This window comes from Anomaloglossus baeobatrachus, chromosome 6, assembly GCF_048569485.1.
Source record: "Anomaloglossus baeobatrachus isolate aAnoBae1 chromosome 6, aAnoBae1.hap1, whole genome shotgun sequence".
NCBI lineage: Eukaryota > Metazoa > Chordata > Amphibia > Anura > Aromobatidae > Anomaloglossus > Anomaloglossus baeobatrachus.
Window position 1 is genome coordinate 492,412,881 of NC_134358.1, and position 12,389 is coordinate 492,425,269.

General features: G+C 42.2%; 1 protein-coding gene across 4 annotated transcripts in view; it reads left to right on the top strand.

The window, feature by feature from the left end:
* Positions 1 to 12,389, top strand: part of LOC142243464 (sodium channel protein type 5 subunit alpha-like) — a 587,685-nt gene that overhangs the window by 197,535 nt on the left and 377,761 nt on the right. For 3 of the 4 annotated variants that reach the window (XM_075315409.1, XM_075315408.1, XM_075315411.1), the window contains exon 5: positions 3,666 to 3,794. In XM_075315409.1, coding sequence (XP_075171524.1) covers positions 3,666 to 3,794 — 129 coding nt within the window. Of the gene's footprint in view, positions 1 to 3,665; positions 3,795 to 12,262; positions 12,355 to 12,389 lie in introns of all 4 variants that reach the window. The other variant, XM_075315410.1, reaches the window with a different exon arrangement.

Here is a 12,389-nt window from a genome sequence, read left to right on the forward strand (position 1 = left end):
AAGACATATCTCAATACACATATATCAGAGGTACTGAGTATCTACAAATAATGCAAGCAATTGTTTTATGGGTGGAACAAAAATGTAACTCAGGGATAAAGTGATCACTGGGGAAGGAGCAAAAGCAGTAAGAATATAGATATTTGATATTCATCTAGTATACATGGCTAATGAGTAGAACTAGTATGAAAATAAAGCAAATAAACATGAAGGGGAAGATTTACTAAGATAAATGAGTTGGATTTTGGCTCAATTTAGCACTTAAAAAGGGCTTATTAAAATTGGGTGTGGCTTGTAGAAAGGGTGTGGCTTAATATGCCACTGTGTCTATATTTGCATAATGTATGCCATCCAAAAAATTGGTTCTACTTAGTTTAATGTTAAGCTGTCCAAATATCACAATGACTTTGGGCTACTAAACTTTCCCTCAAGGTAGGGGACCCTATGCTATCCCTAATCTCAGGGATACTCCTGATGGTGGAGAGGCCCGAGTCTCCTCCAGGCCCTGCTCCTGACCCATTATGATCTGATTCCCTTTTCCCCCAGGGAGGGACAGGACAGTAGTGTGTTGAAACCACAGATAAAGACAGACAAGGGAAAAAAAACCCATACCTCTGTCACAGAGCACGCATACTCAAAGATAGTGACAATAAGAAATTTCAGGAGGAAAAACAAAAGCAGAAGGGAAGTATAAATCAACATGGGTACACTCCACAATTGCTCCAAGGAATAGGTACAATTTAAGCACAACTTTAACCAGAGAGTCTGGGACACCACACCTCACAGACCAACATAGAATAAACTATAGCTGGCATGGGTAGTAGGATTCCACCAGCATAAGTAGGATGGGAGCAGATGTGATAGGTCTCCCCACTACATGTGATTAAAGGAGTAAGCAGACTATCAGAGATTAACTCTTGCTAACCTGCCTATGAATCAGCACACAGCAGGTCGACACCCGAGCCTGCCTTTGTTGATCCCATATACCAGAGAAACCATCTGGCAGAGTGTCAGAATCTGCCATCTGAACAGAGCCCGATGCCGCCATGACAGCCAGTGAAGTTTGTTCAAAACTCTTTGTTACACTATGTTTAAAACAGCATTAATAAGTTATGTAAAACCTACGTTAACCAATTAACAGGTTATTACCAAAATATAAAGTTATTTACTACCCTTGGCATTGGGAACACATTGATGATTTCTGGGGTCCAACCAGTGGAACTCACCGCAATCCCTTAAAACAGGAAACTGAATTCTCTTGAACAAAGTGGAGGAACTCATGTATGGTCTCCGATCTATTCATTTTCATTATCAATGGGACTGCCGGAAGTAGCGGAACAATGTACTTGACTTTCTCCAGCACTTAAAAAGCCAATGAACAAAGCAGAGGTTGAGCAAGTGCTCCATTCAAGACATACCTGTTACTGGGGTTCAGGGTTCACAGCCCCAATCTTGGGATTGTTGAGAGCCCATCGGTCAGACCCCAAGAGATCAGCAACGTATCACTTATCAAATGAATAACTTGTGATTTTTGGAATACTCTTTAACCACATAGTTTAGCTGTGTCCGAAGTCAACTTCCCACTTGCCTAGCTATAAAGCTATAGGAATCTGGAAAGTTGGTGGTCATCAGCTATTTTCTCCCTAGTAATTCTGTAAGATTACAGATACATCCACATTGATTGAGTGAAAAAATATCCACCATAGATTAATCCCTAGCAAAACCCATAACAACGACATGAGGGTTTTTTGGAGATTTTTCTTTGGATTTGCTATGGCTATTACCCTATACATTGCATACCAATCTGTGATGCAGATTTTAATTCCAGACTTCTGTACAAATAAATTTCTGCTCAGATTGTTATGGATTTCGGTGAAGGCTTTGGATGTAGTAAAATGACATCCGCTTTGCTGGTTCGGTACACTGTTCCAGATTTTCTCCAAACAAATCAGAAAGGAAAATCTGCATTTCTCCACATCTGTGAATGCAGCTGAAGACCTGAGAAATTGATTTTGCTCCTCTAAAGAGTCGTTAGATTTAGTTGGGGAAAGAGGATTATCATATGTTCATCAACTCTCTAGTGTCAAATCCTCACACCAGATTTGTGATGCCCTTTCACTAAGACACAAATTATGATATCAGGTTTTAAAGGGTTGTCTACACTCAAATAAAAAGTCAAGTAGTCTCTCGGTGACTACTGACAGCCAAATTGTGACATTGTGCAATTAGCACACTGTCGCGATTTCCCAGTATCCCTCACGTGGATGGGCAGTCATGTGGCTCAATGTATGCAATTTAAATGCTCTTCTATCCAGAGAAGTCGAGTGAGTCTAGCCAGCATGTAATTGCAAGTATGCAAATTGGTTACATGCTGTCACATGACCGCTCACCTGCACAGGAAATTGAAGGGAATCCTGACAGTGTGCACATTGCACATTGTCACAATTTGCCAATCAGCAGTCACATAGAATGACTGTAGACATTTCATTTCAGCCAAATATATGTAGTCTTACATGGATTTTTAGATTTGGGTAAAGTGGAGCTAGGATTACCATATTTTTCAGATTATAAAATACACCGGACTATAAGACGCACCCCAAATTTAGAGGAGTAAATAGGAAAAGCTGAACGTAACCTACCGTTGGGGTCAGTGGAGCGAGGTCATAGGAATATGGCGTCGGCACAAGTGAGGCAATATTGTGGGCCCTGTGTTCGGAGGAGGTGTACTGTAGACTGCAGACTTTTCATTTCAGCCAAGTAAATGTAGTCTTACATGGATTTTTAGATTTAGTTAAAGTGGATTTAGGATTACCGTATTTTTCAGATTATAAGATACACTGGACTATAAGACACACCCCAAATTTAGAGGAGGAAATAGGAAAAGCTGAAAGTAGCCTACCAGTGGGGGCAGTGGAGCGAGGTCATAGGAATGCGGCGTTGGCACGAGTGGGGCAATACTGTGGGCCCTGGGTTTGAAGGAGGGGATGTACTGGTGGCGCAAGGCAGGTACCATTAATCTCCCAGCAACGGACGGTATGGACTTCAGGAAAATGGCTCCGGAGACGGCGCATGGCAGATTGAGATCTCGGACAGCCAAGATCTCACTGGGCGCAAGCGCCACCTCCAATGCCATTTTCCTGAAGTCCATCAGCGGGAGATTAATGACACCTTCCTCTTGCCGCCTCCTTCCAGACCAGGGCTTGCAGCATCACCCCACCTGTGCCACCGGCTGCTTCCTATGACCCCGCTCTACAGCTCCTGCGTTCCCCGCTAAGCTACATTCGGCTTATAAGGCACAACCCCATTTTCCCCCCCGATATTTTGGGAAAAAAAGTGCATTTTATAATCTGAAAAATACGGTATGCTTGTTACGACATGATGTTAGCAGGATTGATAAAAGGTCATAGAAGTGTATAATCCAGTAGAGACCAAAACATTGGGTGGGAGTACTCTACTCTATTACCTTTTATTACAAGAAGGTCCAACCCAGTGTTTACTTTGCATATTAGTTCTCAGTATTACATCATGAGTTATGATTTTGGATTACATTCAAGTCCCACATGCATCACAGACATATATTTGTGACAATGTTGTTGGGATTTTCCTAAATGCCACACTTGGATCAGTGTTAACCAAATCTTCCCTTGTACACTCTTGCACACCAGGTATACTTTCACTGGCATTTATACTTTTGAATCATTGATAAAAATTCTGGCAAGAGGATTCTGTCTAAAAGAATTCACCTTCCTGAGGGACCCATGGAACTGGTTGGACTTCAGTGTTATTGTCATGGCGTGAGTATATTTCTGTATTTTATTTTACATGTATACAAAATGTTGTGGCATTTTGCTTATCTGGTATAGGTGTGTAATCATTTATTAGTAGTATGTGTATACAGATACTATGAGCATTGAACACTAAGCTTGGGCAATTTTGTTACACTGTGATCATTTATAGTCATGTTCTTCATATATATTCAAGTCACTTAAGTGCTTCCATTTCCAAGTTCTCTAGTTTCCTCTCCACCTCCAAACTGTGCAGCAAATCTAAGCCTAATCTTGGAAAATGGAGACAAAAATATTAATTCATCATTTGTATCAATGCAAAAGCTGCCCACCTTCAATGCTCAATATAGTGTCTTACATGCAGAGCGGCTTTTGGGCTCCCACAAGCACCTGGTCAGACTTTATGGTTTCTTAAAAGGAATGAATCCGTCAGCAGGTCTTTGTTACATCATTTGAGAGCACCATGAGAAAGGCAAACAGACTCTGAATCTAACGATGTATCACTTAGTTAACTGGCACAAGTCACCTAGTCTCAGCAATGATAATCATTAGCTGATAAAGCCTTTAGTTAAGTAAACAACAGCACAGAGCCTGATAAGAGAAGCACAGTTGATTTTTGTTTTTTAACTCCTACAGCATGCTGTCCTCAGCTTAGGCTAGTTTCACACTTGCGTTGGACGGGATCCGTAGCATTGTGTTGTGTGACGGATGCAACGGAAACGTTGCATATAGTTGCACAACGGATGCTACGGATCGTACAAAATAACGCAATCCGTTATAGGTTTTCTTTCCTTGACTTTACACATCTGGGCATGCGCAGTTGGGTAAAGAAGGATGCTTTAACGGAATCCGTCAAATGACGGATTCTAACGGAATCCGCCACCATAGGCGTCCATTATAAAAACAACTGACGCCGACGGAATCCTGCAGGTTGTGTTTTTTTGAAGTGCAGAAAAATGCTACATGCAGCGTTCCATCCGCCCGACGGTCACTAATGGTCAGCGTCAAAACAACTGATGCACCGCGGGGTGGATGCAATGCAAGACCATCCGTTGCTATCCGTAGCTAATAGAAGTCTATGAGGCATATAACGGTTTCCTGCAACGATTACCGTAATTCCTCAAGGCTGCGGATAGCAACGGAAGCCGTCCAACGCAAGTGTGAAAGTAGCCATACATAGCAAAAACCTGCTGACAGATTCCCTTTAATTAATTAATTATCAGTCTATTTATGTGTATTATTCATGGGACGGTTAAGCAGGAATTAGCAATATGCACCCAGAACTGCTCGTGGTTCTAGGTGCATATTGCACCTGACAGATTCCCTTTAAATAAGAATATTACTTCTGAATGTGTCTATTTCCTTTACGGCTTTACAAATCAAGATTGTTGAAGCCCCTGACAAGTGTCCAGCGGCTTAAAAAATTATGTTTGGACATTCACATCATTACAATCATGGCAGCAGGTATGGACAAGCAGTGGCATTGCTGTCTAGTGATACCTCTTGCCCACAACATGCGTGTATGGATTTGTTCACTTGACTGTATTTTTGGTTCAAGTGCTGTCTGTGGGGATAAAAACATCAGCACACCAATGTTATCCATTAGCGATTTCAGACGACCATTTTTTTCACTGTCTGTGTGAAAGCAATTGTAGCACGCACTAGTCTGCACCGTATTTAAGATGAGACTTGCCTATTCAAGTCTATACGTGCACAATAACAATCAGATGCCTTATGGATCAATCGTACAACAACCAATTTTTATAGATATATTTTTTAATAGAGACAATTGTTTTGGTCTTGTAAATTTCAAAAACTGCTGATATGTAATAACAGCTGCCATACGAATGACAAAACAGATGCAAAATTGTTCTTTTTTTTATAGAAATTGGAAGATGTTTTACATTTTGGCATACACTTGTCTCAGTGTGTTGAGTCCAATGCCAAAACCAACTTTCCTACAAGATTTTTCAGGATAGGTTTACATTTGATCATCTGAATTCACAAAGGTCTTTATGATTATTTGGAAACCAAATTATTGACCTCAATATATGGACCCTAAGGCCTCGGTTCCACTTGTGATTAACATAGATGAGTGCAATTCGGTAAAACATCAGATTGCGCTCGCACCAGTGTTAATCAATCAGGCAGTGTCCATCTGCGATTTTTTTTTTTTTTTAGAAAAGAATCTTAGCATGTTGAGTTTGGCAGTGATTCTCGGCTCACGCACCCCAATACAAGTCTATGGGAGCATGTGAAACATCGCACTGCACTCAGACGTCATCTGAGTGCAGTTCGATATACACAGAGACAGGCGGTGGAGGAAAGAGAGAAATTGCTCCCTTCTCTCTTCTCTGCAGCTGTGACCCGATTGAAGTTTGGATCACAGTCGCATGACCCTTGGCGCACACTTGCAGCAGAGGGTCATTAGCATATCGCTTCTGATGCTCTCGCATCGGAAGTGAAGTGTAAGTGGAACCGAGGCCTTAACCCTAGAACGCGCAAGCATAACAATCTACCATAGAAAACAAACCTAGCAGGCCTGCGAGGCCCCAGATATGCGTTCTAGGGTTAAGCGGGCTTTACACGCTACTATATATCTTACGATATGTCGTCGGGGTCACGTCATTAGTGACACACATTCGGCATCGTATGACATATCGTAGCGTGTGACAGCTACGAGCGAGTGTGAACGAGCAAAAATACTCACCTTATCGGTGCTCGTTGACACGTCGCTAATTTTCTAAATATCAATCGTCCTTCTGTGCGCCAGTTGTTCATTGTTCCCGAAGCAGCACACATCACTCCTTGTGACACCCCGGGAATGATGAACTGCAGCTTACCTGCGTCCTGCCGGCAAGGCGGAAGGAAGGAGGTGGGCGGGATGTTACGTCCCGCTCATCTTCGCCCCTCCACGTCTATTGGCCGGTGGTTGTATGACGTCGCTGTGACGCTGAACGTCAGGAAGAGGATGTTCGCTGCCCACAGCGAGGTCGTTCGGTAGGTAAGTACGTGTGACGGGGGTTATTGACTTTGTGCGACACGGGCAACAAATTGCCCATGCCGCACAAATGATGGGGGCGGCTGCGATCGCACACGCGATCGCACATGAAATCGATGCATGTAAAGCAGCCTTTAGGGCATGTGTTGCTCAGGAGATTTGATGTGAGTTACAAGCCGACAATTAGATTATTTTCCAAGCCTGAAGACAAAATAAGCAAAGATGTAAATGAATGGTAGATTCATTTCTTTCCTTTTATTTGGCCAGAAATTAAAATAGTTGTGGTTTCCAATTAATAACATTTGTCTCCAGTCTAGCAAGCAGCGATTGACTGTAATTTATTGTCATTTTCATACAATTTACAGAATGTTTCGTTCATCAAATGAATGGATCAAGGAATAAAAATAGAATGCTGAAGAATTGCTAAAATATTTTTCATAGAAAATGGCAGAATTTAGTTCTAATTTATTATTGGAATTCGTTTCAGTGATAATAAACACATTTCATTTTATTTTCTTACCTTTTAACATTACATTTCCCATTAGCAAGTTGTCCATGCGAGGTGTCGTAAGAAATGGAAACCTGGCATGGAAGAACTTCAGTCCAATGAAATGCCAATATATTTTATTACATTTATTAAATGGGAGATACAAACGGACGTTTTTTGGAGATATTCAGATAACCTTGAGAAAAGTGTAATTAAAACTTTACCAAAAAGTATCCTTGCTCAGTATACAGTTTGCATTCTGTATACCCTATATTTTACGGACGTTAGTTATGGGAACATGATTTTAGCATTGAAACTGAAAGATGCAACTATTTTTCTATACTCAGAAGTTAAAATGAATTTACTGATTTTTTTTATATTCTCTTAAAGAGTTGTAAAAAGTTCACTAAGAACAGAAAATGCAATAAATTAAAAATAACCACAATTCCTTTTTTTTTACAATCCTTGGCCGCTGTACTGCTCCTTGTCAGTCACAGGAGTGTCTAAATTCGGAAAAGTGTGATTATTTTTTCTCTCTTGTCATCTGTGTGCGGTCTGTATGCTATCCCCATTTTTATTCAGCAGCTATTAGGGCTTGTGCGCACGTTGCGTAAATGCATGCATTTATGCTGCGTATAGCACTGCAGCGTAAATGCATGCATCCTGCGTCCCCAGCAAAATCTATGTAGATTGTGCATGAGACGTGCGGACGTTGCTTTTTTGAACGCAGCCATTTGGATGCCAAAATTTTGACCCTAATCCGTGCGTACAAAAAAGCAGCATGTCAATTATTTCGTGTGCTTTGGATGCAGCTCTCACTCTGTCTATGGTGGGAGCAGCAGCCATGAAATCGGCATTTATTCTGCTGAAACACTGCATCCATTACGCAGTGTTTCTGCAGCGATTTGAATCGCACATGCACTGCCAAATCGCTGCAGAAATTTCAGCAGGTTTGTGCACACAAAGCCTTAATCTATTACAGGAGAATATACAGTTTTTAACTTATAGAATTGTAATGTATCCGTAAAACGTTGATGTCATACTGATGGTCTGTATGGCTTCTGATTTTTTCTTTCACTGTAGCTATTCTGGAGTCAGATTGCAGCATGCTACAATTTTTTTCTCATGCCGAATACAGCTGAGAAAGTGAACAGATCTGCACCGCCTCATTGAATAACATTGATCCGAGTGCGATCCCTTTATCTATCGGATTGCACTCGTTTGTTTTTTTTTATGCTTGTATGAGTGAACCTGTAGTCATGACTAGAGATGAGTGAACCTGAGGTTCGGTGTTTGTACCAAACGCAGACTTTATAAAAATAAACAAAGTTCTGGTTCTGAGATACGGTGCTTTACGAGCTGTGCTCAGGTACACTCGGTGCTCGGCCTAGTGTGAGCCACTTGCAGTGTTTTATCGGCTCGCGCTGGTGGAACAACAGCGTGATCAGATGTAGTGTGCTCCAAACAAAAAATGGAAAAACTCCGGCCCCCAGAAGTGATCTGTTAATGGCTGGCTGTATGTGGGTGGAGACTCGAACTGTCCAATTAGTGATTTCCATTGGGGTTCAGGTCAAGTCCAGGTCCCAAACCAAACTAAAGTCCGGCTGACCCTGCCGAACCGAACTTCCACGGGTCCACTCATCTCTAGTCATGACATGTCGTCCATAACATCACTGTCGTCAGTAGACTGGAGCTCTACATGAAGGTAGCTCCACTAATTGCAGCATTCATGTACACATGGACGGCACAGGATCACCACAAGGAAGCAAACATAGACAGGCAAAGAGCGGTGAAGTCCGCCAGTGTGCTGTTTTGATTATTTATTTTATTTTTTACATTTTCCACTGTTAGGGATTATTTTTTTTTACATTTTAGACAAACCCTTTAAATAGACAAGCGTATGACTCATAGGTCCACATTCATTAACATTGGCATTTCATATGCCAGTCAGTCTTAGGCCCCCTTCACATGTTCGTGTCTCCTGTATGTGTTTGGTCTGTTTCTTCACGTGCCGGAGACAAGGGCACACGTAGACCCATTAAAATCAATGGGTCTGCGCACACATGCGTGTTTTGCTATGGACCGTGTGTACATGTGGAGCATACGTGTGCCTGTGTGCTCCACACGTAGACATGTCCATTTTTCTCCGGCATCACGGGTGTCACACGGATCGCACGGATGTGATTCGTGTGACACGCACCGGAGAAAATACACGTGTTTGTTAAAAAAAAAAATCTATACTCACCTTCTCCAGCACTGCCATCTCTGCCGCTGCTGTCACTTGCTTCCGACCCCCGCTCATTATGATCATTGAATATTCACTCCACTGCGGGCCAGAAGCAGCAGCAGCAGCAGGGAGTCGGCAGGATCGGAGACCGAAGATCAGCACCACGGACAGCGACGTCAGGGACAGGTGAGGAGAAAGCTCCCCTTCTCCGTGTGTTATCATGGATAACACATGGAGACCACACGTTGTGCTATAAAAACAGCACACGGAGGGCAATACGCACCTGTTTTGGATGTGATCCCCTTACATCTTGGGTCTCTGTGCGCTGCACAGGTTGTACCAATGAAATGTCCGCCATTGGTAAATTATGATGGATTTGTCAGATACCCTTGACCACGCTTCCTCTCTCGTGAGCTGCACCCAGTTTTTAAAAAGTTGGCAGAGCTGGCCGGTACCGACGTAAAAATGAGAAAAGTCATCAAATTCTTCGAATATGCATTTCGAGCAGTTTTATGCCATAAAAATAGGTAAAACTGCTTAATGATTTGACCCCATAGACCATAAAGAAAGCTGAAATAATATTATTTAGCGCATTGTATACACAGGGTGGTTGTATGAGGTTAGGAGAAAACGGTTTAGTTAATGGCATGGGCTTTCCAGGAACTTATACAAAAAATTCCTGTCCTGTAAAAAGAATAATTAATAACCATTGTTTCATACGGGATCATACATACAGTAACTGCTCATGGATGTCCCTGGGGCTTGTGATATAAAAAAACTCTGAGGTAAATTGTGAAAACAGCTACTTCCCAGAATCAACCTTCAGCAGACAAGGAAATGAGAGTCACTAATAGAAGCTCTTAGAAGATAATGAAAAGAACAAGAAATAAGAAACGTTCTCAACAAATAGCATTACACTATAGCAAGGGAAGTGGTAGTGATATGTGGATCTGAGAGCCATGCAGAGGTCTACAGCTCTAATCTCCTAATGATTGAAAAGTGCAGGGCCACAACCAGCAGGACCCTTATAATGAGCCAGGGAGGGTAAGTGGGAAAATGGTCTGACCATGCAGAATATTTTTTAGGGCGTTTTCACATTTATATATGTTATGTATGTTGGCGTGTAATCATAGCAGGAATAAAAAGTGGTTAAAAGTTAAAATCATGTATATTATGCTGTATTTTTCCTGCCAGCACATCAGTATTTGTAGCAGATTTGCTGCACATTTTTCTGCTGCAAATCCTGAACATGTGCACATCCCCATAGAGGTATTACAGGTTCTTCTCCTTTGTGAAGAGCTTTCCACTTGTAAGTGCTGCCTTCACACAGACGGCACAGCTCTGCTGTTCTCAGCTTTGCTGCTGTTGGTGAATGACCATATGACTAAACCTAAATATCAACTTGTTTACAGCACCTTTTGGTAGAACCCTGACGCAAGTCAGCTCCAAAGGATCCACTTGCAACTATAGTTTTTCCAGAAACAGGGACAGCATCACATGGGTTTATTACATATCTTTATTCTATCATGGTATTCACAATGTTTCACCCCACAAATGGGCTTTTTCAAGCATGTTGAAAAAGCCCAATTGTGGGGTGAAACGTAGCGTATGCCATGACAGAATAAAGATATGGAATTCACCTGTGGGATGCTGTGTTTTTCTGCTTATGACTAAACCTGTCCATATGCCTCCTCCGATAAAACAGTAGTGCTGTGCCGGAAGGCTGCACTTAAAGGGAACCTGTCAGGTGATTCATGCTGCCCAAACCGTAGGTAGCATGTATCAGCCACTGGCTGTACGATCACAGCCAGGTATGTTTCACTCTCAAACGCTGCGGGGAATGAGCCGCCCTAATGACCAGTCATACAGGCGGGCCCCAATGGCTTGTCCCGCCGCTGACAAGTCTCTGCCCATATGAGTGTATAGGCAGATTCTGGTCAATCACTGTCAGCGGGCGGAGAGAAGCCGTGAGGGACCTGCCTGTATGACTGGTCACCTGCATGGCTCAGTGCCCATCAGCTATTAAAAGTGTTTAAATTTGAAATGCTGCAGCGCACATACATACATGACTGTGATCGTACAGCCAGTGTCCGATACATGCCCACAGTTTGGGCAGCATGTATCAGCTGACAGGTTCCCTTTAAGGAGAAGAACCAGTGCCACAAAATCATATCAACAACATATTTGTTAAAATGGATAAAGAAGAGATGGACAACCCTGTTAATATCTGCAAAATAGCTACTGTAAATATAAATCATATTTGGGAGACAGGATAGTCACCATCGGCATGTGACATTTGTTTGCATATATAAAGGACACATATATCACCTGCCGCGTTGTGTGGTCTTTTCACTTACATGGTCATGGAACCCCAATTTATTTACAAGACGGCATGATCCTTAAGACCTCGTCACACACAGAGATAAATCTTTGTCAGATCTGTGGTTGCAGTGAAATCATGGACATATTGTTCCATTTGTACACAGCCACAAACCTGGCACTGATTGTCCACAATTTCACTGCAACCACAGATCTGCCGCAGATTTATCTCTGTGTGTAACAGGGCCTTTAGTCATGCAATGTCAAACTCCAGACCTCATTCACCCGCTGAAATAATTTACCATTGTTTTCTAGTATTAATGTTACTTCCATCCTGCTCTTTTTTTTCTCATGGCTGGGTAACATTGGTATCTTGTCTCAGCGTTCATGCAGTTAGCTTCCTCCATTCCTTGATTCCAAATAACTATGGTTTGATTCTACAGGTATGTAACAGAGTTTGTAAACCTAGGCAATGTTTCAGCTCTACGAACTTTCAGAGTGCTGAGAGCTCTGAAAACTATATCAGTAATCCCAGGTAAGATCGCCCCACCGCTCTAGTTCTCAGCTCCT